At 54.0% G+C, this 27526-nt stretch overlaps 1 protein-coding gene across 1 annotated transcript; it reads right to left on the bottom strand.

Annotated features, from left to right (window-relative positions):
• Window positions 1-19541: 19541 nt before the first annotated feature.
• On the bottom strand, window positions 19542-21381 carry POLD4 (DNA polymerase delta 4, accessory subunit). The gene is made up of 4 exons (XM_028516444.2): window positions 21068-21381; window positions 20733-20822; window positions 20408-20519; window positions 19542-20035 (listed from the first exon to the last, which is right to left on the bottom strand). The coding sequence occupies exons 1-4, from the start codon at window positions 21357-21359 to the stop codon at window positions 20011-20013; spliced, it is 519 nt and encodes a 172-aa protein (XP_028372245.1). The 5' UTR covers window positions 21360-21381; the 3' UTR covers window positions 19542-20010.
• Window positions 21382-27526: the final 6145 nt, after the last annotated feature.

Below are 27526 nucleotides of genomic sequence, written 5' to 3' on the forward strand. Positions count from 1 at the left end.
GCAGTGTAGGCAGACCTGGCTCACCTCTTCGCACAACCACATCAAAACAACAACTAAAGTATTGCCCTGGTTGATGTGGCTCAGTGGATGGAGCACTGGCCTGCGAACCAAAAGGTTGCCGGTTTGACTCCCAGTGAGGGCACATGCTTGGGTTGTGGGCCAGGTGCCCAGTAGCGGGTGTGTGAGAGAGAGGCAGCCACACATTGATGTTTCTCTCACTCTGCTCCCTCCCTTCCCCTTGTCTAAAAATAAATAAAATCTTTTTAAAAAGTTACAACTAAAATACAGAACTATCACTCAGAATCACCGGAAATTAGCTGAATGGAAGTCTGACAACTACGGAATTAAAGAAACCACATCCATCCGGGCTGAGCCAGTGGGCTGCTGCCATATCACACTCCATCCACCTGGCTAACACTGGCTCCCCTGCCTTGAAGATCCCCAGAGACTCTGCCCACCTAAATTACTGGCCCACCCAAGCTGCTTTTCCATGTGAATGGCTGATCTCGGCTCATGCTTCACAACTTGCTAAACCCTATCAAACAAGCAACAGCTGGCCTCAGTGAGCCCCGGGCCTGGCTCTAGGAGCAGCCAGCTCACATTCACAGCTTAGCTTTGCCTGGGAAGCCTGAAGCCCAGTACAAGTAGCAGCTACTTCAGATTGCTTTATTGCTCTGGCACAGTGCCCCAGGGAAAAACACAGGTGGAGGCTGACCTTGGCCTGCACCACCCGGGAAACCACAGAGCGTGCGCACCCAGTGGACAGCTACAGACCATGTCAAAGCACCACCACCCTGCCCCTACACAGCTGATCCTCCACAGAGGGCAGAGATTGGTGGCCAGTCGTCACAGCCGGGCCTTGCAGCCGACTAGCCTGGGTAAATGCCTCCCATTGACCTGCCAACAGCAGCCAAGGCTCAACTACAAGAGGAGGGTGTACTCAGCCCACATGAAGGGTGCACCTCGAGTGCCCAGCTTGGGTGAGAGGGGAGGCTGTGCCACTGGACCCTACGGGACTCCTACTGCATTAGGCCACACCACCAAGAGCAGCTCTACCTAATACACAGACCACAGAGTCAAAGCAGCTCTATGTAATACACAGAAACAAACACAGGGAGACTGCCAAAATGAGAAGACTAAGAAACATGGCTCAAATGAAAGAACAGATCAAAACTCTAGAAAAAGAGCTCAATGAAATGGAGATAAGCAATCTATCAGATGCAGAGTTCAAAACACTGGTTATAAGGATGCTCAAGGAACTTAGTGAGGACCTTAACAGTATAAAAAAGGTCCAGGCAGAAATGAAGGATGCACTAATTGAAATAAAGAACAATTTACAGGGAAACAACAGTAGAGTGGATGAGGCTGAGAATCAAATCAATGATTTAGAACATAAGGAACCAAAAAACAACCGATCAGAACAAGAAGAAAAAAGAATAAAAAGAAAAATGAAGCCCTGGCTGGCGTAGCTCAGTGGATTGAGCGCGGGCTGCGAACCAAAGCATCACAGGTTCAATTCCCAGTCAGGGCACATGCCTGGGTTGCAGGCCACGGCCCCCAGCAACTGCACATTGATGTTTCTCTCTCTCTCTCTTTCTCCCTCCCTTCCCTCTCTAAAAATAAATAAATAAAATCTTAAAAAATGAGGATAGTATAAGCAGCCTTTGGGACAACTTCAAGAGGTCCAACAAGCACATTATAGGGGTGCCAGAAGGGGAAGAAAAAGAGCAAGAAATTGGAAATCTATTTGAAAAAATAGAGAAAGAAAACTTCCCTAATTTGTGGAAGGAAATAGACATGCAAGTCCAGGAAGCACAGAGTCCCAAACAAGATGGATGCAAAGAGGCCCCAAGACACAATGAAAATGCCAAAGGTTAAAGATAAGCAGAGAATCTTAAAAGCAGCAAGAAAAAAGAAGTTATTTACCTACAGGGGAGTTCCCATAAGACTGTCAGCTGATTTCTCAAAAGAAACTTTGCAGGGACTGGCAATAAATATTCAAAGTCATGAAAAAGGACTGGTAATAAATATTCAAAGTCATGAAAAGCAGGAACCTACAGCCAAGATTGCTCCATCCAGCAAAGCTATCATTTAGAATTGAAGGGCTGATAAAGACCTTCCCAGACAAGAAAAAGCTAAAGGAGTTCATCATTGCCAAGCCATTATTATATGAAATGTTAAAGGGATTTAAGAAAAAGATCAAAATTATGAACAATAAAATGACAAAAAATACATGTCTATCAACAATTGATTCTAAAAAACAGCCCTGGCTGGTGTGGCTCAGTGGATTGAGCGTGGGCCTGTGAACCAAAGTGATTCCCAGTCAGGGCACATGTCTGGGCTGTAGGCCAGGTCCCCTGTTGGGGGCACACGAGAGGCAACCACACACTGATATTTCTCTCCCTCTCTTTCTCCTTCCCTCCCTGTCTCTCTAAAGATAAATAAAATCTTTAAAAAAAAAAACCTAAGCAATCAAGAACAGAGGCAAAATTATGGATACAGGGAGCATTTTGATGGTTACCAGGTGAGAGGGGGTGGGGACGAGTGGGTGAAGAGGCGAGAGGATTAAGAAGTAAAAATAGGCTGTTACAGGGGATGAATAGCCACTGGGGATGTCAAGTACAGTGTAGGAAATGGAGCAGCCAAAGAACTTTTGTGCATGACCCATGGACATGAACAATGGTGGGGGATTGCCTGAGGGAGTGGGGGTTGCTGGGTGGAGGGGGGCAAAGGGGGAAAAATCAAGACAATTGTAATAGCATAATCAATAACGTATAATTAGAAATTATAAATCAACATACTATTCTGCACTTTCAAAACATTTTAATATCACGAAGAGTTGCACAGCAGTACAAAAAGCTCTGCCTTATTTTTATATATTTTTTTAAGAATAAAAAGCATTTGTTTGAACAGGAGCTGTTGCTCTGCCTTATTTTCAAAAATAACCACGCGTTCTATTTTATTGAATCCATCATTTTCTTAAGTGGCCATCTACTCATGAACATTTAGGTTGTTGATGGAATGGTTTTCTCCCCTCTCCAGGCAAGCGCCTTTATACAAACTTTCGTGTGTACACATGGCCACTATCTGTAGGACATACCTATTTCTAGAGTTGCTGAAGCAAAGCCTCTGTGCATTTTTCATTTTGAAAGGCATTGCCTAACTTCCTCCCAAGAAGTTGCACCAATATACAGCGATTGGGAACGGTTGTTTCTGTCCACAGAGGACCCACCAGCCTACACATCAATGTTATCTCATTTGAACCTTACAACATCCCCAGGGAGAAAGGGCAGGAGTTACGATGACCACCGTTTCAGAGATAAGGAAACGGAGGCCCGGAGAAGTAACCGAGTCTCTGGCCGACCCCTGCATCAGATCTAGGTGTCTAGGTCTCAGTCCAGGGATCTGACTCGGGAGTGGAGAGGGCGGCTGCGGGCAGGCGAGACCCTGAGTCCGCAGGTCTGCCCAAGGCAGGCCCCGGGTCCGGAAGCATTGGGAGCCCCCGGGAGGAAGTGGGGGGAGGGCCTGGGTGACCCCTGCTCTCGCAGTCCCCATTCAACTCCCACCTGATACAGGAGCCTCTCGGGAGCGGGAGCGGTCGCCCGGCGCCCCCTTAACACTTGTGCGACGAGAAGCTCGCGCCCCTCGGGCGGTCGCTCCCACCGCCTCCCTACGTGGGGCTCGGCTCAGCCAGGGCTGGGAAGGGGCCAGAGCCGGGGCGGCCCCTCGTCCGGACAAGTTTTCGAAAGACAAAAATGAACGCGCCTAAGAGACCGCGCCCCCGTCTCTGCCCCCGGCATCCCAGACATCGCAGCGACTGCCAAGAGAAACTACTTTTCAGGCCTCCGCGGCCTCTCCTACGCCGGCGGCGCCCGGGAGTCGGCGAACCCAGAGACTGCGAACCGACCGCGACGCTTGGGCGCCATCTTGCGTCAGTTCCTCTCCCTGCCGAGGGACAGCCCGGAAACCACATTTCCCAGAGTGCCTAGCGCGGCCGCGCAGGCGCCTAGAGCCTCCTCGTGTTTCCATAGGAACCTCGCCCTTCCAGAGAACCGGCAGTTTGACCGTAGGGCGCCAAGCTGTCGCATTCACACAGGTGCCCTGGCGCTAGGACGGGGTCAGCAGCCAGTTAAGGGGGAAAAGTAGGGGGCTTGAGGGCAGGAGGCCAGACGGCCTCGCCTCCCGGGACCGGCGCTCCCAAATTCTCCTCAGCGTCCCGGCGTCCGCGCGCTCCTGGGGCCTCCGCGCTCCGAGGCGCAGGGGCCCGGCTGGGCGAAGTCCCGTCGGTCTCCGGCCCGGGCAGCCCCGTCCGCTCCGCGCCGGCGCCCAGGCACCCCCGGCCGAGGGCCTGCGCGCCGCCGACAGGTACTCCCCGGGCAGGTGGACGTGCAGGTAGCGCCCGGGCGGGGTCCATCCGGCTCTGTCTCTGCGGGATCCGGGACTCGGGGCTCAGCCTGCAAGGCGGCAGGTCTCCGTCCTGGAAAACGGGGTCTAGTGCACGCTTTGTCTCCGTTGCACAGTGGCTCAGTGTGACCGAGGGACAAGCCCCTCGGTCGCTCTGAGCCCAAGTTTCCTTCTCTCTAAAGAAAGGAGGTTGCAGCCGCTGACCCCTGAGGCCTCTTCTAGCGGACGCGGCAGCGTTGTCGCTCGCTGCTCGCCACGTTCAAGGACAAGGGGAGCTGGGCGGGTTGGGCTAGAGTCTCACCTCAGGGTCTAATCGGAGGAACGTGGGCGTGTGACTTTGGGCAAAGTCATTACATCATTTGAGCCTCCCCTTCCTCATTTGCAAAACGGGGGGTAATGATAGGACCACCTCAGGTTTTTGAACACTAAAGGAGACAATTCACATGTAAGTTTAGCCAGAGGACTGTACCTAGGAAGCAGCGTCCCAAGTCCAGACATCATTTCTGATGCTTTAAAAAAAAAATGTTCCTTAGCCACTATGAGACGTTTTCCTAATTTTGGGGGCCGTTTCTTTTCATGCTGGGCAAGTCCAGTTTTCCAGGCAGGATGGTTTTGTAGAATGATGCTGATGGGGAGGCCTGTGTCTCCCTACCCAGGACTGGATGCCCCTGGCTGGTGCGTCTCCTCCCGTCGGCTGTAGCCGCACCCAGGGAGGGTGCCAGGCCCCACACCGCCAGTGCAGGAGATGTTGTGCATTCCCTTCCTTGGCATTCACAGAGGATGTCAGCACTCATGTATTGTGATGCAGAAACAGCTGAGCACGGAACGATAGCCTCTATGACCTGTTTTATATACGGCTGGATACACACAGTTGAAAGAAATATGTGAGAATCCTGTGCTACTGGCCGGGGCTCAAGCTTTGTGTTAGTTGGGAAAATCCTAACAAAGAGTTTGAAATTAGTCAATAAAAAATTTTTTTTAATCTGGGAACTACCAGTAGGTCCACAAACAAGCCTTCATGCAGCCAACAGGCATCCTCATGTGGACGTCTGAGTATTTTTGAGCTCCTCTTATGTCCCTGGTACCGCGTAGGGCACTGTCAGGGACACAAAGATGCATAAGACAGCCTCTGTGCTAAGACACATAGAGTCTAGCAGAGACGACCGGCTATGCATCCAAACACATGTAATACAAGTACGTCTCCGAATGCGTCATGAGGCAGGTGCAAGTAATTGTGCGGTGAGCATTCAGAGGCAGGACAGAGCCCTGCTCAGTGGCTATATAATGAGAGTGTCAAGGAGGAGACAGCATTTGAGTCAGGCCTTGAAGGATGCAGAAAATGGAGATGTGCCAAGAAGCAGGGAAAGGATATTCTGGGCACCCTCCCCACAGCCCGAGACCCAGCGGAGAAATGTCTGTAGCACCCACTCCACAGCGAGCTCCTAAAAGGCAGGGAATGGGTTTGGGGCAGTGTTTTATTCCAGCTCACCGCATGGGTGGCACACAGTAAATATCAGTGCAGAGGCAGGACTCACGAATTTCCTGCAGAGAGGAACTGAGGTGTGGTCTCTGTATTACCCTGGGGCCCTTCTGTTAGGCTCACGTGCCCCCTGGCAGCCACCCTTCTCAGGGAACAATGTGAACAGACAGAGGATTATGGGGCAAGGGCCGTACTGCTGGCATATGTAGTGCAGTACCAGCCAACTGGGAGCAGAGGGAACAAGGTCCTGTGAACGAGGGGGTGGGTTTGTGAGCCTTTTTTCCTGGAAATGAGCTGCAGAGCACAAGGGGAGGAAACTGCGGCACGGGGCCGCAAAGCAGTTTTGACAGCCAGTGACTGATGTTTCTTTGGCTTTTGCGGCATTTGTGTCTTGTCTTGGCCTTTCTTCTTCTGTGGCTCACTCCTCCCCAGAGACGGTTTCTGCAGTCTGTGACCCGCCTGGAGGGGGAGACTGTGTTCACTGTGTCAGCAGGTCGCCAAGACCTGCTGCAAAGGAATGAAGTCGTCACTAGCAGGACCATCTTAAGGCTGACTTCCGGGCCCTGGCCTTCGTCCGGCCCTGCCTGGGGCCGAGCCTGTGCCAGGAGCCAGCACTGAAACAGGCCACTCAGAGCAGCTGTGCAGTGACCTGGGGGGTGCAGAAGTACCTCAGGCCCTGGGGTGGAGATGCCACTTGAGAAGGACAAAGCAGAGAAGATTGAAAGGAGAATATCTTGAGGACAGGGAAAACCCTCCCAAGTCCTATTCAGACTTCTCTCCTATTTAGGCTCACAGAGGTTACAGGGTTTTCAGAACGAGGAATCTGGGGAGAGGTTAGTAGGTACAACCAAAGCAGGGCTGGGGCACTACTGACTGCCACTTTCGTCTCTAGGCGTGGGATGATGCAGGACTCCTGGGAACCCTGAAAGCTCTCTATCCTGGTGCTGCAACCCGAGGTGAGCTGTCCCGCCATCTTCCCAGCAGTGCCAGTCTGTGCTCTCCTCCCGGAGCTGCCCTTCATCTTCGTCTGGCCTCTCCAGTCCACGCCCACTCTGCTGGCTGCGGTAAGTGCCCGCCAGGTGTGTCAGGATCCCCTGGAGCTGGGTGCCACGTGAAGCCTTGGTAACTCTGGAGAAGAGGTTACTGCGGCTGAGTGCCCACCGTGGAGGCCTGCTTCCGGCTGCTTCGGAGACATGATGATCCTTTCCAATTTACAACAGCCAGAGAGTCTTGTGTTACAACTTCTGCTTTTCCATCTGAGGGGTCTGAGTTCTCAGGCTGTAAGTCAAAGAGCATTGAGACCAGTGAGTTTTCCATTGCTTCAGTTGTCCCTGCAGGGGTGCACTGCCTATTGGGGAGACCGCAGCCCTAGGCTAACCCAAAGTTAGACCAAGGCTCCCCTTCCTTCCCTTTTCAGCCAGGATTTCCTGTCCATTTTCCTCAGTTCTCCAGCCCAGCCCAGCTTCTCTCTGTCAGAAGACATGTTTTTTTTTTTTTTTATTTTAATCATTGTTCAAATACAGTTTTCTGCCTTTTACTCCCATTCCAGCCCACTCACCCATCCTTCCCATTACCACGCCCCCCTAGTTTTTGTTCATGTGTTTTTTAAATTTGTTCCTGTAAATCCTTCCCATTCTCCCCTGAAATTCCCTCTTCTCTCCCCTCTGGTCACTGTCAGCCTGTCCTCTATTTCAGTGTCTTTGGTTACATTTTGCTTGTTTCTTTGTTTTGTTGTTTAGGTTCCTGTTAAAGGTGAGCTCATATAATATTTGTCTTTCACTGCCTGGCTTGTTTCACTTAGCATAATGCTTTCCAGCTCCATCCACGCTGTTGCAAATGGTGGGAGCTCCTTCTTTCTCTCTGCTGCACAGAATCCCATTGTGTAAATGTACCACAGTTTTTTGATCCATTCATTCACTGATGGGCACCTAGGTTGCTTCCAGCACTTGGCTATTGTAAATTGTGCTGCTATGAACATTGGGGTGCATAGGTTCTTTTGGATTGGTGTTTCAGGGCTCTTAGGATATAGTCCCAGCAGTGGAATTGCTGGGTCAAAAGGCAGATTCATTTTTAGTTTTCTGAGGAAGTTCCATACTGTTTTCCATAGTGGCTGTACCAGTCTGCAGTCCCACCAGCAGTGCACTAGGGTCCCCTTTTCTGCACAACCTCTCCAACACTTGTTGTTTGTTGCTTTGCTTATGATGGCCATTCTGTCAGAAGACATTTGACTAGAGTCTCTCACTGTCCAGCACCTGCTGGACTGGTGTGTTGCCATGGCAGCAGGCCCCATCAGAGAACGGGCGGTCCCCCTTGCTCTGCCAGGTTTGTCCACTCCCAGGCACTCACTCTGGGTAGCTGGGACACTTTAGGGGATTCTGCATCTGGGCTGGAGGACCAAGAATGCAAAAGCTATCCTCCCACTGGGTAGGGAGGCAAGTTGGCAAAGTTTGCCCAGTGGGATTCCCTGGCCTGGGCAGTGATGCCACACCCCCGCCCCATTGACACCCCTGGCAGCAGCTTAGTGAGCCTCAGAGGTGAGGGTGGGGAGGTGGGCGTGGCAGAGACGGGCATGCAGGACAAGCCCAGACTAAAGCAAGGCCCCACATGCTGGCCTAACTGGAGCTAGATGTGACTGTGGGGGTGGGCAACAGGCTGCGTGAGGGGGGATGCCTCTGAAGGCTGGGGCGAGGAGACAGAGCTGATTGTGATTTCCACGCATTATCCTGACGTGGCCTGAGGAGGCTTGCAGCCGGGCAGGCATGTCTCCCCAGGCAGCGCACGCTGCTGCGCACTCATCCCTCGGTCTGGCAGGCAGACCCCCATCCGATGAGGGCCTCAGAAGACCTTCTCCACAGCTCCCACTCGCACGGCTGGCTCGGCTAGATGCTTCCTGCAGCCCTGTGCACAGCCTGGTCATCTCAGGGTCCCAGACGCTCCCGTGCCAGGCTGCACGCTGCCTCACCACCGTGTCTGCACTTCTGCCGGCCCTGGGCTCTTGTTTTCTACACAGAAGTGGGAGACTGGAAGAGGGAGGCAGAGTGCCGTGACAGGGCGAGTGGTCTGGGGCAACAGATGGAGTTATTCTGGGGTCAGTGGGGTGCCTGAGCTGACAAGCAGGGATCCCCACCCCAGGACCGCCGGCTGTCCCATGTGGAGGGTGGGGCCGGTGAGAGCGTGGCCAGATGCTCTCCCCACTGCCCGATCTGCTGCAGGCAGTCCCTGCTGCCCTACCCACCATCCTGCTGCTGCTCCCCCTCCCCCTCAGCCCCGATCTTTTATCAGTTTTCCCCTCTGTCCGCCCTGGCCTGCCCGCAGATGAGCTTCTCAGGAGGGCTCATGTTGGCCAGCATGCTACAGGACTGCTGCTCCTGGGCAGATACCTCTGATTCCTCTCTTACAAGGGAAAAAGGACTCAGGTAAAAGAGGAGGTTATGGCAAGAAGACAGAACTACGTGTAGGTGAAGAGGAAAGGGACCAGACTGATGGGACAGTACTGAAGGACGGGAGGTACCAGTTAGCTCTAAGGGCCTGCTGGTCCCTGGGATGGGGTGTGGGACCAGGTGAGGCTGGTCCGACGGAGAAGCTGCCCTTGGAAAGAGAGTGCTGTTTCTAATTGTGCCCCTGTGTGACAGGCTGGGGGCCTGTCAAGGATCCATTCTACAGGAAGGCTGGGTTAAATCTAAACCCATTCTTCTTCCTTACAATTCATTTTTCTGGGTCTTGAGCTGCATACTAGCCCCTCCTGCTGACTCTCCCAGTTCCTCTGTTCTTCTGCACCCAGGTGTAAGCCTCAGGGTGATAATTCTCATTTAGCACATTTAATCAATGACCAAATTCTGCCGGTCCCTCACAAAAACAGTTGCCTTTTATTCCTGCTTTCTCTGCCTACCCCAAGTCCCTGCTCCCATGCCTCCCAAGCTGCTTACATCCGTCAGTCTGTCTCCAGAACATCACGACTACAGTCATCTTTGTGGATATTTCATCATTTCACGTGTTTATTGCCTTCTGTGGGGCTCCCGTTGCCTGCCAAGTGCAGTGCAGACGCTGTGCTCTCGCTCGGGGACTCTCCCAGCCTGGCGCCAGCTGGCCTTTCTGGCTGTGTCGCGCAGAGTGTCCTTGTACGCACCTTTCACTCAGATCAGACCAGATCTGAGTCAACTGCTGACTGTTCCTTGAAAACGCTTTCCCTGCTTCTTCGCCTTTTTGCTCATACTGTCCTCTCTATCAGCGGGAAGGGGGTGGGGGGGCCCCTCTGACGTTTATTTATTCCTTTAAAAATTTTGTTGAGTACTTTCTTTTTATTTTGAAAACTTTCAGAGCTACAAAAGTTGAAAGCATAGCACAATGAATACATATGCACTCTGCATATACAGTCACCAGTTGTTAGTCTTTTGCCGCATTTCTCTCTGTTTTCTCTCTTTCTCTGGACCCACTGAGAATAAGATGTGGGCATTAAGACACTTCACCCCTAAATATTTTGGCCCATTTCTCTTAATAAAGACATTGACCTATGTAACCACAATAGACTTTCTTTGAAAAATTGTGGTAACATACACATAACATAAAATTTGCTATTTTAACCATTTTGAGTGTATAATTGTGGCATTGAATACATTCCGTGTTGTGCAACCATCACCCCTGTCTATTTCCAGAACTTTTTCATCACCATAAATGGAAACTTTATCAATTAGATGTCCCATTCCCCCGATAACCACTGTTCTACTTTCTGTCTGTACTGTTTTGTCTGTTCTAGGACCGTTATATAAGTGGAATCACACAAAATTTGTCCTTTTGTTTCTGGCTTATTTCACTTAGCATAATGTCTTCAAGGTTCATCCATGTTCATATATGTAGTGTGTGTCAAAATTTCATTCTTTTTAAGGCTAAATAATATTCCAGTGTGGGTGTACGTGACATTGACATTGTGTTTAGCCGTTTGTCTGTTGATGGCCCACTTGGGTTGTTCCCACTTTGCTGTTGTGAGTGATGCCGCCGTGGACGTGGGTACAGAAGCCTGTGCGCGAGCGCCTGCTGCCCCTTCTCTGGGTGCGCACCTAGAAGTGGAACGGCTGGATCGTACGAGTCTATGTTTAACTTTCTGAGGCACCACCAAACTATTTTCCATAGCAACCGAGAAATTTCACAGTGATGCAATATTATTATCTAGACTACAAACCATAATTACATTTCTCCAAATATCCCTAAATTTTCCATTACAGCTTCTTAAAAAAATTTGATTCAGGATCCAATCCGGGATCACAGGCTGTATTTGGTGGTTATGTCTCTCCGTTCTTCTTTGATCTGGAGTTGTCCTGCCTTTTTGTTTTCCATGACCCTGACGTGTTTGAAGAACCCAAGCTAGTTGTGTTGTAAAACATATCTCCATTTGGATTTGTTTGAATGTTTCCTCACAATTAGATTTAGGTTAAATCTTTTGTGAGAATATTACATTACAGCCCTGGCTGGTGTGGCTTAGTGGATTGAGCACCAGCGCCTGCGAACCAAAGGGTCGCTGGTTCAGTTCCCAGTCAGGGCACATGCCTGAGTTGCAGACCAGGTCCCCGGTTGTGGGGGGCGGGTGTGAGAGGCATCCATTTGATGTTTCCCTCCCTCTCTTTCTCTTTCCCTTTTCCTCTCTCTAAAAACAAATAAATAAAATCTTTTAAAAAAAGATTATTATGTTACACAAGTGACATGTGGTTTCTGTTGTATTATTTCAGTCATTTAATATTGCTTTGTCCCACCATTGCTGGTACTGCCCTTGCGTATGTGTTTAAAGTGGCATCTGCTAGATCTCTCTGTTGTCAGGAAACCCTTGTCCCTTTACAGGCGTGAGTAATCTGCTGGCTGATGAACCGAGACCCCGTGAACCTGCTGTCTTCAACAGCCTGTCAGATGTTAGTTTCGGCATCAAATAATGATCTTTGCCTAAATTATTTATGTCACTCTTTCTATATTTAGCATGCATTTGATACAATAAGCTATTATCTTTAGTAAAGAATTTTCCCCTGTTCCTTTTTCAGTATCACTAGAGATTAATGTATTCTTTTTGTTAATTCAGTGTGTTATAAGCCATTACCATCATTATTGTTTCAGATGCTCAGATTTCCTTACATTTGTCCAGTGAGAACTCCTTCAAGCTGGCCCCTGGTCCTTCTGTCATGTCCCTATCAGTCTTTGAGCACTTCGTCGCGCGACTCAATGTTCCAGCTGCACCTAGGATTTTCCCTGTCTTAAGTGTGGAGTCAGCCGTTTGTCCAAAGGCCTCTAGTTTCTTCACGTGGGGAAAGGACGTTTAGAAACTGAGGTCCAGGTTCTAGGTTTACTTGTCGCTACTAGGGTTGTGTTGCTTCTAGGCTCTGTCAGTGGGCAGAGAATGAATTTTTGTAAATCATTAGATTCTAGGACTCTGCTTTTTGACCATGTCGAGCCTCCCCATTATGAACAGCTGTAAAACTGGGAGACGTATATGGGTCAGCTGTTACAGGGCTCTGAACAGTGAGCAGAGCTCTGAGCACTGAGGGAAGGAAAACACTTGGGCTGAGCCCCTGGCTCTTGCCTGGGGACAGTGTGCCGAGCACAGCACAGTGGTGGAGCCCGTGCGGAGCACAGCAGCTCTCCTGAGCGGGTCAGACGGAGATCAGAGTTGAGGGCTGCTGAAGCAGCTCACTTCGGGGCAGGGTGTCGAGGGGTGGCAGCTGTGTAGAGGGCAGGGTGCCCAGAAGTCCGTAAGCGGGTTCTCTGTGGGTCCTTCGCTGAAAGTGGGGCTGCGTGCACGTAGGGTGAGACTCTGTAAGACCTGGCAGAGAGCTGCCGCTGTGGGTTTGGGAGTGGGATGGAGAGGCTGGAGACTGCGCAGTGCCGGGACGGTCTGAGTTCTGCCCTGGCCGGGGTGGGAATACTTCACTGATACTCTGGGCGTGGGGCTGAGAGACCAGAAAGGCCGTGGGCTAGAGCAGGGGTTGGCAGGCTGTAGCCTGACCAGATCTTGCCCGTGGTGGCCTGCTGTTTGCTTACGTATTGTCAACGGCTGATTTCACACTGCAGTGGCAGAGCTGAGGGGTTGTGCAAGTGAATCTTTGGTGTAAATTTCTAAAAGTGGGGTTGCTGGGCCAAAGGGTAAATGCTGTGTCTTAACAGTATGACCAGATTCCGCCCCCCACCCCCAGGGGCTCCTGTGTATTTCCCCAAGTGTCGACAACATATACCGTCCAATGTTTCCAGCCTTTGCCGATCATCCTTAGACTGAACACTCGTCTAGACTGGGGACCCAAGCTGTTTGTTCTTCGTACTGTTCATTCTAACATGTGGTCCGTATGCGCTTGATAAAGTAATAAAGGAATGAACTGGTTGGACTTACACTGGGCTCTTGTGAACCCCGCTGCCATGACAAGTTAACTCTTGTCGCAGTGTGCGGCAGTGCCAAGTGCGTGGCAGAGACCGTGTAAAAGAAGGGTCGGGCCTTCCAGAGAGCCGCTCCGGACCTCCCCGCTGCCGGGACCCCCGTGGGGACAGGTGGAAGACACTGCTCTCCCGGTGGGATGCAGTGAAGTGAGAGCAGCGTCGTGAGTCCGGGGACAGAAGTGCAGGGACAGAGCCACTGCCATACCTGACACAAAGCCCTTGTTACCCTAGTGGAACCGTTTCTGTTACTGTTAATATTTGTTAAGTATACTAACATGCACATGGTAAGACTTTTTTCTTACTGGTTGATCAATTAAATAGGCAATATAGTTACATGGTTCAAAATTCACACTTCTTGTAAATCCTTTCCCCTCACTTAAGTCTGTATTTTAGAGATCATCTTCCTACAGCAATACAGAAAGAGCTTCCTCGAACTTTTTCACAGTACAGCACCCGTTGTGCACTACTTACTGGTTCCTGATTGACAGACACCTAGGTGTTTATAGTCTTTGCTGTTGCAAACAGTGCTGTAGTAAATAGTCTCGTGTGTGTTGTTTCACACATACGAGTATACGAATAGGATACGTTTCTAGATACGGGCTGAGAGGTGTACCTGCGTTTCGATAAACGATGCCAGACTGACGTCCCTGCAGCCGTGCTAGTGTGCGCCTCATCGCCGCGGGGCTGCAGGAGTAGCAGCCCGGGCAGCCGTGGTTCCGGAAGCCTGTCACGAAGCGGGCAGGGTGGCCCCGTGCTCTCGGGATACGATGATCATGTCCACTCCGCATCTGAGAGGCCCTCGGATGAGCACTCAGCTGACCGGCCCCGTGGGGGCTCAGGCTTCGCAACGGGAAATGAAGAGGAGCCTGCTTGCTCCTGAAGCTGACTGCTCTGATGCCTTCCCTGCTGAGAAGATTCTAGGAAGAGGTGGCTTCTGCTACCAAGGCCAAACAACCCCCAGGACGACTGACTTAGATAGAGACCAAATTTCACTCAGGTTTAGGGCTGGCCTTCACAGTTGGTACCTCAATGGTTCTCATAGGTTGGACAAGACCAACAGACCAAACAGTGGGTATGAGTGAAGTGGGAAGGTTCTGTTAGCCTACTAACAGCGGAGTGCCTGCCCCGCGCAGGCACACGCAGACGCGGATAAAATGCTCTCCAGCAGTGGAGACGATGAAATGCATTGTTGTGGCAATGCGATGTGCAATAATAAAGTATAAACAGGTTACCACAGGGAGCAGAAGATGAATCCTTGCCTCTTCTCAGGGAGGACGGCACGGAGAGAAACAACATGAAATCAAGGATGGGACTTGCAGGACTGGGAGCCATCAGAGCCTCCAGGTGAGGTGAGGGAGGCGTCCACCCCAGGGGAGGTTTCTAGGAAATGTCTTTGCCTTCAAGAAACAAAGGACCAAAGGAGGACTCAGGAAGGGCTCAGGACTCAACACATGGTCCAGCATCACTCGTCCACCCTGTGGAAACCCCTGCCTGTCTTTGAACACTCAGCTAAAGGGCCATCTTCAGGAGGTCTGAGTTCCCGTCCTTTGTTTACTTGAGTTTCTTGGTAAATTAGCTCCTGTAAGCCTTCACAGTACTAGTGAGTGTGTGTGGGTTTGAGGGTGAGTAAATGTTGCCGCACCTGAGTCAATAAAGAATGAATCAGTATGGCCCTCATTGATGGGTGTGGCCCTGGTAGTTAGTTACTGTGACAGCTGGGGGTGCCAGAGAGAACTACAAAATGGAGACAGAATTAGGGGACCAAAACGTGATCCTGTGGCATTTCCACCCCCTCCTAATGATATATATATTTTTGACACCTCGGCAGCGTCACGCCACCCACTAGCACTGGTGAGGTTCTCGGGAACCTCCTGGACACCTCTGTCCCTCGCCTCTCCTGCCGCTCCGACAACCCCCCTCTCAGCCGCAGGTCTCCCACCCAAGGCCGTTTTGGGTCCTGACTTTGCACCCTCTCCCTGTCTCCCTCCCCGCTCTCGGAGAGCTCATCCACACGCTCATGGGCTCCAGCATCAGTTCTAAGCGGGTGATTTCCCTTTATCCCCTGGATACCCCATTCCCTCCTGACCTCCCTGCTGGACTTGACCTCTAGATTTCCGTGGCCAGCTAGATGTTTCCATCTGGGTGTCCTGTCGGCCTCTCAAACTAAACATGCCTGAAATTGAGCCTCCCAGTTTCCATTTCTCTGCCCATGGCATCAGGATTCTCTCACCCACCCAGGCTCAGAACCTGAGTCATGTTTGACGCCTTCTCCCCATTCTTCCTCTCCCAAACGCAAGTCTTGCCAACTTTCTTTGCACATCTCGTTAGCGTTTTGTCCTTTCCATTCTGTCTGCTAATCCAGGACCCCAGGACCTGTGTCTTGACTACTTAATGGCTTCCCACTTGGTCTTCCCACCTGCACTTTCTTCCCCCTTCCCCTTAGTCTCTCATACCTGGTCGGAAACATTCTCTAGAATGATTATTTTTTTTTATCTTCTCTTTCTCTTGCTCAAAAACCTTCAGGAGTTCTCATCACCATAGATAAGTCCAAACTCCTCAGGCCCAAGACCCCGTGTCTGACCCCAGCCTGTCTCACCGGCACCACCCCTCATGACATGAGTTGGGGCTCTGGAGCCTGACTCCGGGATCATCTTATTCTTGACACTTAAATGCTGCATAACCCTGGGCAAGTTCTCAACCCCTCTGTGTCTGAATTTCTTCTTTAAAATCACTGTATAAAAATGTTATAATCATTTCTAGGGTTGCTGTGAGGATTAAAGGCATTTAGAACAGTGCCGGATGCATAAGCACTGAAATGCTAGTTTTTATTGTGCTGATTTTCATGTAGCTTGTGCTGCAGGCTGCACACCTCTCCCCTGGGTGCACACATCCTAGCTGCCTTTGCTCAGCCCACCCCCTCAGTCTTGCGTGCTCTTCTGTGCTGGCTACCTCTTACTCACCCTGCAAGGGCCGCTTATCACCCATTTCCTTCCGGTAAACAGTTGGATGGGGCTTTCTGCCACATTGCTCAGCCTGGGCTGGGTGGTGGTGGACATGTCAGGGTATGTGAAGCCAGCCATGGGCCACACGTGGCAAATCTTCGTGGCGGCTTCATTTTACTTGATAAGTAAGTTCATTCATTTTTATGTCCACATGTATCATGGAGTAGAATGCAAAATTAACCGAAGGTTTTTAAGATCAAACACAAAACTACTAAGAATATTCAGAGAGGAGGTGACTTGGGCCCCCCCCAGCTGTAGTGGGTGGTCTGCGTTCATCCTGCCGCCAGCAGGTCTGACGAGCAGGGCCATGGTGGGTGGGAGGGGCTGGGCGCGGACGAGGTCGGGCAGAGGCAGTGCCGGTGCTGCCCGAGGTGGCAGTCCTTGCACTCAGGGCCTCTGCTGCGGGGGTCCCTTTAGCAGGTGGTGATCTTGAGGGAGTTCGTGTCTGCACCACCCCTGGCTGCCCCAGGTAGCACTCACACTGCGTTGTTTTTTCACCTTTCTACGTGAGCAGGTCTGATCTCCCCAGCACCTTCCTAAGTACCTGCAGCACAGGTGCGGGTGGGAGTGCGGGTGCGGGGTAATAGAACGGGAAGACAGGCCTGGGTGTGAATTGCGCCCCGGGTTTTACTGGCGAGCACGTCACTTTTCCTCTCAGCCTCAGTTTCCTCGAGGTGAAACGTGAGTGATCCTTACCTAATGAGACTGTCCTGAGGAGTCAGCTGGATGAAGCACGTGCAGCGTTCAGTAAACATCAGATCTGTTCTAGTTGCACCTGGCTCTCAGCAATGTCTGATTCTCGAATGTTCCCCCTCCCGCTGTACCCCTGTCCTGTGCTAGTCCCGCATCCTTGGCCGCCCTTCCTGTCACAGTGGATGTTCCTCTCCAAGGTCATCTTCCTGGCTCTCCTCGCCTCCACAAAGACCCCGTTCACGTCACTGCCCCCTCAGCTCCCCTCCCTGTAGGCTCGCTCCATTTACCATGTAATTGTGCTGTACTTACTGAAACAAAAGACCAAACACAACAGTAAGTTAGAAACCCTCCTTTGGTCCCACATCCCCTTCTGGTTGCTACTCTGTTTCTCTGCCCCCTTCACAGTCAAAAGGCCCTGAAAGCCGGCGCCCTCCCTGCTGCGCCCCTGCCGTTCCCTGCGAGCCCGCCCCAGGCGCACTCCCACCCGGCCCTTCACAGCTTGCCCATCTCCAGCGACCTCCGCACTGCAAGTGCGGTGTGCTGACCTCGGGCTGCTTCTACATGAGACCTGAAGACACCGTCTGCCCAGGCCTCCCGGGCCCTCGTTTCTCCTTATTTCCCCGTCTTGCGACTCCTCAGCCTCCCTTGCTGCACGCCCTCTTCTCCCTCCTCTGTAAGCACGGAAGGTCCCAGGGCTGTCTTTGGGCCACTTCTTGTCTCTGCCTGTACTCGCTCAGGTAATCTCATTCACACTTGTGGCTTTAAATGTCACTTGAAAGATGCCCACACTTGTGCCTCAAACCCACAGCTCTCCCCGGAACCCAGACTTGCGTGTCCTCTGCCTGCCCCATCCCTGCTTGGATGTGTCCCAGATGTCAGATCCAGACTCCCGATTCCCGCCCCGCCCTTCCCTTCCCACAGTCTTTCTCGTCTTCGTAATGGGAACTCTGTCCTCCCAGTTGCTCAAGCCAAACCCTTTGGCGTTATCCTTGGCTGCTTTCTCTCAAGCCCCACAGCCAGCTAATCAGCAAGTCCTGTCCGTCAGTTATTCCTTCGAAATACAGGAACCTGGCCCTTCTTACCACCACCACCTCCCTGCCCTGGTCCAGGTCACCGTCGCCTCTCCCGAGGCCAACTGGAATAGCCTCCTGAGTGGTCCTGGTCGTCTTCTCCCAACCCCAGGCTCTCTCCTCCAACAGCCAGAATAATGTTCTCAAAACATGTTTGATTGCGTCATTTATTGGCTTCATAGCCACCAATGCCTTCCTCTGACTCAGAATGAAATCCAGATTCCTATCCTGGCCTGCAAGGCCCTGTGGGACCTACCTGCCGCGTCTCCGGCCTCATTTCCCACCACGCTCCCCTCGCTCCCTCTGCCCTGACCAGCTGGCAACACTGCGCCTTGGGGAGGGTGTACTTGCCGCTCCTTCTGTCTGGAGCACCCGCACAGGTGCAGGGCTCACTCCCGTGCTTCCGTCAGCTCTGCTTCAGGGCCGTCTGCCAGAGAGCCTTCCCTGACCAGCCGCTCTGGCGCTGTCTGGCCTCCCACCCCAGTCCCGCTGACCGTGGACCAGCACCCGACATACGGCATGCGTGTTTGTTTTTGCCCACCCCCTCCCCACTGATAACACCCAAGGGAACCTCCCGGCCCGGCACATCCAGGCTCTCAGCGGATGGGCAGGACGTGGTATAGATGGGAAGAGCCTGTGCACAAGGACCCCTCTCTGCACCGCCACGTCCTGCTAGTGCTGCCAGGCAACTTTGCACGACCTTCCTGGGCTTCCGTGTCCCTCCCTGTAAAATCTGCCTTGAAGGCTTTTAAGGGAGTGTAGAGATAAAACACTTAAAGTCTTTGAGGCATGGTGAGTGTGCAGCAAAACGGGGGCTAGGAAGACCACTTGGTCGTTCTCTAGGCCTGTCTGCAAGGAATTCACCGTGCTGCTCTCGCTGCCCCAGAATGGGGGGCTGAACAGCAAACGAAGGTGACATCATGTGAGTACTGATTACGTTCTCCGTCTCATACTGTCCCGGGGCCCCCTAAATGTTGCCTCTGGCTCCAGCCAGTTCTCTTCCATCTCCAGCACTGTCCAGTTCCCTACCAAAGACCCTCGGACATTGGCCATCTCTGAGCAGGTCCAGCGGGTCAAAACCCTCCCCCAACCCTGCTTTGAACCCCCCGTGTGGGAAGCAGAGGTGCTCGCTGGGAATATGTGAGTCTGTCTGGACTTTATGGGCCATGGGACCTGTGGATCCTCTGACAAAGGACCTATTTTTGTGAGGGGGAGAACACTGGACAGGAGAAATGGCTGGTCTCATGTTTTCTCCTGCTGGTCCGTGTAGGTGACAACAGTAGTTTCCCTGTGCGCCACCAGGGGGCGCCAGAGGTTGCGAAGGGCTTGGGAGGACTTGTCGTTGGGCTTCTAAGATGTCTTTCTCTCAGGTCTAAGGTTAGGCAGCCAAGGGGGTACACGCACATTGTAAAAAAGCGTGCTGCAGGCCCTCTCCCACCTCCCAGCTTTCTGCATACTGCCAACCCAAGCAGGGACACATTAAGGGACTGGAGTTTAGGCTTCTGGGCTGTGTTATTTATTGATAAGCATTAGTGAACCCCTTGCCCTGTGAGCTCCATCAGTTCCACCCTGACTCCTAGCCTTAGGTAGGGAGTGCATGTGCCTGAGTCTGCTCAGCTAAGGCTGTGCCTAAATTGCTGCCCCATCCCCAGGATCACAGTGTTTGGGTCAGGGAGGCGTGCGGCAGGTATTGGAGTCGTCTTGGCCGGATCCTTGCCCTCAGAGACCACCACCCAGGCAGGAAGGGCTCCTTGGCCCTCCGAGGGGCTCCAGGGGCCTGCTGGTTAGATGGAGGGCTGAGCAGGGAGACCTCCAGATTCAGTGTCTTTCCTTCCCTGCAAGACTCCTTCCTGCCAGACATTCTCCACAGCAGAGCCGAGCTGAGGGGCAGCAGTGGGCTCTCACTTGTGTCCTGAGGTTCTTGGGGAGCAGGCAGGAGATCTCAGGTGGTGGTACCTCAAAGGGGGTAGAGATGCCAGAGGCTGTACAAGGGGAGATGGGGGGAGAAGAGACCGGAGAGTGTTGTTAAGTCCCTTGATCTGATTTCAGCAGCACCAGTTCCTGGCCATGGCCTATAGTCGTTGGTCATCCCCTCAGTATGAAATAGTACCCTGGGCCTTGGTGTACCCTTCCCCCACCTTTAGCTCAGAGATAGGAACTATTAAAGCAACAGTAATTCCGCCCTCCTGAGCCAGACACCTTGTGGAACTTTCTTGCCTGCTCTGCCAGGACCTCCAGGCCAGCACCCATTTCTCCCTCAGGTCAGGGCAACCCCCACCCCCAGGGTCAGCAGACCGGCGGTGCCTGGAGAAGGCTCTGGCTCCCCCGAAAGCCCTCCCTGGCCTGTCTCTGACCTGAACTGGAAGCGGGGGTCTCCGAGGTGCGTTTGCAGCACCTGACGCACTTCCGGGGGAGGGTCCAAGCCCATCTGCTCTGCCCGGTGCCAGCGCTGCAGCCTTGTGATCCCTGCCAGGGCGTGAGAAGGCGGTGGGGCCTCAGGGTGGGCGGGGCAGAGTCCAGGCTACAGAGTGTGCGTGGAGGCTGTGTCGGGGCACTCCCCAGGCTCAGAAGACAGTGCCTGAGAGGCCCAGGCAGGGGCTGGGGTTGTTTCAGAGACATGAGGGTGACGGGACTGGTGCCAGCACATGCTCCGGGGACCTGAGGGGTTCTCGTTCTCACCTGTGCAGGGCCCGTACTGCCAGGCCAGGTCAAACTGCCTCAGCAACTCCAGCTCCACCTCATTGTCACTCAGGGGCTGGCTCTCCTCCTCTGCAACGACAAGCTGCTCCTCAGGCCTGCCCAGGACTGTGCCCTGCAGGGTGGGCTCCTGCCCCTGGCCTCACAGCGGTCCCATGGCTCCTCAGCCCTCCCCGCCCCTCTGCCTCTGTCTTCCGCTACTAGGCCTGGTGTAGGAGGTAGAGGACACACTTCACTTCCCCTTGCCTTGCCCCCGTCCACCCATGTCCCATGTCCCTTGGTGTCCGCTCCTCCCGCCCTCCCCACACCTCAGAGACCTAGCTCTGGTGCCAGCTTCCCCTTGCTGTGTCCAGTGGGGCTCTCCCTCCTCTTTACTACTGGGTAGGAGTCAGTGATCAGCCGCTTCCGGTCCATGGCGCCCACCCAGGCAGGCGGAGAAAGGCCAGCGGTCACGAGAGAGACAGCTGCTGAGAGAGTGAGAGAGGGCTGGGGCCAGAGAGCGAGCCTGGGACCAGCAACGGGCGGACAGGATGACCCAAACAAGCAGAGAGGAAGTCCGCAGTTTCCAGAGAATGACGTCTCTCCCCTTGCCCACAAGCACGGAAACATCAAACACCTCAGCCAATGGTAGGCTGCCTCGTAGGGGCGTGGCCCGGCTCCAGCCAATAGCAGACATCACAGGCAGAGGGGGCGGGGCAGCTGCAGCAGCTGTGTCCCAGCGTAGAAGGGGTGAGGCTGGAGTGGGGGACCTGTCAAAACGCCCCAGACTGCACCACCTCCTCCTGCGCCTCCCCCCCGGCCTGCAGTGAGTCTCTGGGGACTTACAGAGCGTTATCCTCAGCCTCTCACTTCCCGTTTTCCCTTCCTAGGCAAATGTTCTTTTCAGCCTCACTAATCCCCGTGGCAGGTTTGTAACTCCCCAGAGCCCAGCTGTAGCCTTCCACTCCCCGCCCCCACCCTCCTTGGCACACAGAATGTTGTGGGGCACGAGGTCCGAAGAGAGTTTGGGCTAATCCAGCCCTCTTCCCTGCTCCCACCCCACCCCCACTGGCCCCAGGAGAGCTGGCTGGAGAAGCCCATGGATTTGGAGATCTCCTTTCTCACAGTCTGCGCCCAAAGATGCTGCCCACCCTTAGTCCAGGCAAGCATTTGCCCTGTTGGCTCTCCTGGGGTCCCACGGCCTGCTCCCTGCCGGCCCTACTAGTTAGGAAGGCTCCATACCGAGCCCCAGGCCAGAGCGTGTTTGGATCCCCAGCTTTTCACAGCAAAACCTGCCAAGTCTGTAGCACACTGATGTGCGTGTGTGCGTAGAAAATACCAACAATAAACCCGACACCAAATACTGTTCTAAGCACTTTCCCACAGATTCACTCAGCTAAAGTTGATGTAAAATGGTTCTTGCAAGTATAAAGTACTGATAGTCACAGGCATTGTGGGGACTCAGTTAAACCACAGCCCTCGGGGCTCCCCAGGACCTCACAGGCTGTAGAGGCAGGCAGGCAGGACCCACGAGCTGTCCATGCGAGGAAGAGGTTCCTTGCACACAGGAGAGGGGGAAGAGGGTGGGTCAGAGACGGGTTGGGCCACAGGGCTGGCTTAGCACTGGAAGACCTCCTGGAGGAGGCAGGCTACATAAACAGTGTCTCACAATTCTCCGCCCATGACCTTTGTCCCTGGGCTCCTGTCCTTGCTGACTCACCCCTGCATCCCGCCTCCCCCTCACCAATTTCCTGGCAGCAGGCAAAAATGCTGGCCGCTGGGAGTCTGGGAACGGGCACGGGGACCAGCGCTGCTCTAATCGCCCTCTGCAGATCCCAGCCGGTTCTCCCCTCCGGGGACGCAAGGGCCTACTCAGAGGGCACTGCCTTCCTCCTCTTCCACCGCTCTGGCGTCTGGGTGCCCTGTGATGGGAGGAAGGTGGGCACAAGGAAAGGGAACACTCTGGAAAGTAGACCACCGGAGGGGAGGAGCAGGAGGAGGCCATGTCTTCAGGAGCCTCCTCCCACCTGGTTCTCCCCATCTGCTTCCTTGAGGAAGGCTGTGTGGAGGAGTGCAAGCCCGTGGCGTGCTGCACGGAGCTGGAGGGCCCTCCCCTGCTTTATTGTTTGGGCTGGGCCTGATCTAATCCCCCCATCTGCCTTATGGACTATGCGGGGCCCACACCGAGGGAGACAGGGCCCTGCTGTGTCGGGAGGGAAGCAGGGAGGCCCTTTCCACCGGGCCGCCTACGAGGGGCTTAGGTGTGGCTTCCAGTCAGGCACCGAGAACCCCGTGGAGGGATGGTGGGACTGACCACCCCTCCCCAGGGAGCACTGTGGGACTGACCACCCCTCCCCAGGGGGCATTGCCACAGGTGTGTGGTACCCAACTCTTGAGCCCACAAACCCCCGAGGGAGTAGGGAGCCATGGGTGGGGCAGATTCCCTCCTCATTCCTGGTCCCTCCCACCCCTGAAAGCTGATAGCCGTGAGGCCCTGCCACCGCCCAGGGAGCGTGAAATGGGGTGTGCCGCTGGGAGGCCACAGTGGCTCCTACAGCCGCCTGAGCCTATTCCCTCTCCCCCCGGCACCCTGACCTGTTCTGTGGACACTATCTGGACCATCCCTGCCAGCTTCCCCCGGCTCTGCCTGGCCCAGGCCCAGCTAGCCTCTCCTGCCCAGACTGGAAGATGTCTCCCCTAGCCTTCAGCTTCGCCCGGTACCAAGAAAGAGGATAGGGCGGTCAGCTCTAGTGCAGGCCCCCTAAGACTGGCTTTCCAGCCTGGAGCTGCGGGAACTCTCCATTGGCGGCATTGCCCTCCTTCCCCAGTCAGAGAGCTGTGGGATCGCGCTCCCAGGGCTCGAAGGAGTTGGCGCCCTGGGGTGCAGAACCATCCCTGCCCAATTGGCATCCTTCCTGTAATTGGCATCTGGCCCCCTAAAGTGCGCTGGCAACCAGACTGGACCTTGGCCTGCCCATCCTTGCATGTGTCTTTCTTTCTTTTACTTCCCCGATCTTGTCAGCCCTCTATCACCTTCCTTCCTGGAACCCCTACCCTACTTAGGTGGCCTCTGACCTATCCCCAAAGCTGTTGTCCTGAGGACTGTCACAGTTCAGGCTACAGACTAGAGGGCCAGGCCAGAGGCCTGAGCTAGGGACTAATTCTCTGTCCTCTAAGGAACTTCCTGAGACCAGGGACTAGGTTACTAGGTTACTAGCTCTGACCCCCAAAGGCTAGTGATGGACTTCCAGGAGTCACCTTTGCACCTTGGCCTGGGAATACTCAAGCCACTTGCTTCATAGTCAAGACCAAAATCTTGGGAGAACACAAGAGAAAAGGAAAGAAAAGAACTGGAGCAGGAGCCCAGAATCTTCCTGAGGGCTGAGGCCCACCCCCTGACTGCTCCAAGGGGAAGGGGGATTAAGCCTGGCTTTGCTCAGACAATGTGGCAGGACAGGGGTGCCTCAGCACTGCACATGCGCCCTAAGAGCCTCTTCCCTTCCCCCAGCTCATGATGGAGCTTGTGGGGAGAGCCAGCTACAGCTAGGAAGGTGGGGACAGGTAGAGGGAGGGAAGCAGCTGCCTGGGGCCCAACTGGCTGTGGGGCGTTGCCCGCTCTCCTTCCCTCTCCCCAGCACACCCCTTCCTCAGGCCCTCGGGCCCTGCCACCCACCCTGAGCTGGAGATTCTGGGCAGCCAGACTCACACCCCAAGCCGCCACATACTCACGTACCCTGGGCCCCATTCCCCACCCTGTGGGCCCAGATTTTTTTAGGCAGCTCCTCCTAGTCCCTCACTACCCTCCCAATCAGCCCACCTCAAGCTGTTGCAGGTTCTCTGGGCTGCGGGCTTTAAGGGGTGGGAGCCTGGTGGAAGGCAAAGGTTCCCCTGGGTCTGGGTTTTTCTGCCACTGATGTCTCTTTTGTCCTGTCCCAACCACCCCCTCCAAACCTGTCACCATCACCTCTCCTTCACCGTGGCTATCATCCTGCCTGTGAACTCTGATTTGAGAAGGGGCCCTTCTAGCCATTCCTTGCCTCGGCCACCAGGTGTCAGACTTTGTCCAGCTGGGAGGAAGGTCTTGGTTTCAGCCCTGTCCGCCCTGCCTCAGAGAGGAGGGCACTTGAGGAGGGGCGGAGAGGGGACCTCTGACCCAGGGAGGCTGCGGGGCCCTGAAGGTTGAGATGAGGAAAGGGCTGGGTCTCTGGCTCTAAAGCCGCAGTTACTCTGACTGCCCCCACCCCCAACCCGCTGACAAGGGCTTTGTCCACTGCTGGGAAACTGGGGGAACCAGGCTGAGTCAGGGAGCTCAAGAGTTGAAGTGACAAAGGCAGGGGCAGTTGTGGCTCCGGAGAAGGGGGAGCTGAGAGAGAGCCACCCGTCAGAGCATTCAGCCAGGCCTGGATCGCTGGCCATTGCCCTTTAGGTTAAGGGGAAATAGAGCCTCCTTTGGCCCTTCCCCATTTGGGGTCGCCAGGGCTCGTGGGTGAGTGTGAGTTTGTGTGTGTGTGTGTGTGTGAGAGAGAGAGAGAGAGACAGAGGGAGAGGGGGAGAGAGAGGGAAAGAGAGAGAGAGAGAGAGAGAGAGAGATGGGTGCCTGGATAAGTCTCCTAACTTACCGAGGGGCCTGAGGCCTGGATGTTGGGTCAGTCTTTGCAGAGTGGGCACAGGAACGGCATAACCACCTTTTCCCATCCTGTATCAGAGCCCCTCCTGTGCCCACTCCTAGACCCCTGCAAGTTGTCTCCCCCAAATGACAGTCTCCGTCTCGATGAAGACGAGATTTCTAGTGCACCCTGTGGTGCCTGGACATGACAGAGAGGAGGGCCTTTCTCCCTCGCCGGCACCCTTGTCAGCCCGTCTGGGAACAGAAGAGCTGCTAGACAGCACCCTCTCTCCACTGGCGCTGCAGGCCTCGGGCACCCCAAGTTCCTAGGGTGACCTCTCGGTACCTGGGCCCCTGACCACAGAACACACTTTAGGGGTGGAACCTGAGATAACCGATGAGAACGCGGCACCTCTCCTGAGATAACTGTGATGGCGGAAGCGATGACAAACTCACTCACAGAAAAGCCTGAGGACCTGTCGGTCACTAGGAGCGACCTGCCCCTTGGTGCACGGTACTAAAACCCAAAGGAGGGGCTCACGCCACCAGCAGCATCAGTAGGGAGCTCTTTGGGGGAGCGTTCCAGAACTCAAACTATGGAATGTCCCCTCTGCCTGGGCTCGCCTCTGTGTCCACCTCCCCTGCCGCGATCCTAGGATGTACCCTCTGCATCCTCAGCTGGAGTGAACGCCAGTGCTCCACCCCACCCTTCTCCAGGTCACTCACACCTGTTTCCTTCTGTTACCTGTGTGCCTGCACTGTGCTCTGTGAGGCTCACGGGCACTCCATGGTGTAATTTCTTCTTTTTCAAAAAAATGTTTAGAGAAAGGGGAAGGGAGGGAGAAAGAGAGAGAGAGAAACATCAGTGTGTGGTTGCTTCTCTCGCACCCCCAACTGGGGATCTGGCCCGCAACCCAGGCCTGTGCCCTGACTGGGAATCAAACCCGCGACCCTTTGGTTCGCAGGCCAGTGCTCAATCCACTGAGCCACACCAGCCAGGGCCACTGTATACTTTCTAACCCTCTAGCATCCTTTGTCCTGTGATTCGCTGCCACTCCTGTCTGGCCAGTCCTCAGCCTTGGGAAATGCCCTTTCTCCACTCTGCCCCCCACTGCTAGGCAGCTCTGGCTCGCGAGGGATGGCAGGGCATGCCATAATCCATGCCAAATGGGCCAGGGACCACAGAGTTGTGTTTGCTGATGTCACCTGGTCCCGTGTGGCTGCCCAGAAACCCTTTCGATTCTCCCATGCTTGTCTCTGATTCCATTCCTCAAGTCTCTCCATTCGCCCCCAGTGCCACCGCTCACGCCTCAGTGACATGTGTAGGTTTCTTCTGTCTGAAAACAACAAAGCAAACCAACCAAACAACCTTGCATGCTTGTGCTATCCTCTGCAGACACCGCCTTTGCCACCAAACTCCCAGGGACATGTGTTCACCCCGTCCACTCCTCCTCATCGTCCCCTTCTTGAATCTCACAATCTGATGCCCGCCTCTCGGCGGCTCCTGCAGAGGTCACCAGTGACTTCCTGATTTACCCCAGCCAGTGGGTTCTCCCGTGTTCTTTCAGCTCTCCCGGGGCGCCTGATCCTGTCAGCTGCTCCCTTAAACAAAGAGGAGCTGCTCCCCTCTTTTGCTTTCTCATATCCCGATGTCTTGACGCACTTTAAATCCATTTCAGTCAAATTATGGAGAACTTTAGTCTGTGCCCAGCATTGTGCTAAAACACTGTAGGGATGCAAAGATGAGTAAGTCACAGAGCCTGCCCTTCCGATACTGCCTCCTTAAAAGGGAGGTGGACTCACTCAACTAGCCCTTGTCCTGCCTACCCTCCGAGAATGGGGTCAAATCCCACCTCCTACACCTGTGCAAGAGCACCTAGTGTGTTCAGGACACTGAAATACAGCAGTTTTCTCAGGCACTCCCTTGTCCCCCCTCTAGGGCTCACAGACTGGCGGAACCTGCACCCAGCTGGGAGCACCCAATTAAACTCTCCTTGGATCCTAGCACTTCTGGAGAGGGGGTCCTAGTCCCTTTTCCAGATGGTTTTGTTCAGTGCACTACTTGAACACCGTGTTTGGGCTGCAGCCTGAGCCGGGCGCTGAGACAGACAGATGGAAAAGTCTCCGACCTGCCCCCCAGTAAACTCGCAGTAGCGTGGGACATCCCCCCTTCGCCCTGGTTCTGTACAGC

The sequence above is a fragment of the Phyllostomus discolor genome, chromosome 6, assembly GCF_004126475.2.
Source record: "Phyllostomus discolor isolate MPI-MPIP mPhyDis1 chromosome 6, mPhyDis1.pri.v3, whole genome shotgun sequence".
Taxonomy (NCBI): Eukaryota; Metazoa; Chordata; class Mammalia; order Chiroptera; family Phyllostomidae; genus Phyllostomus; species Phyllostomus discolor.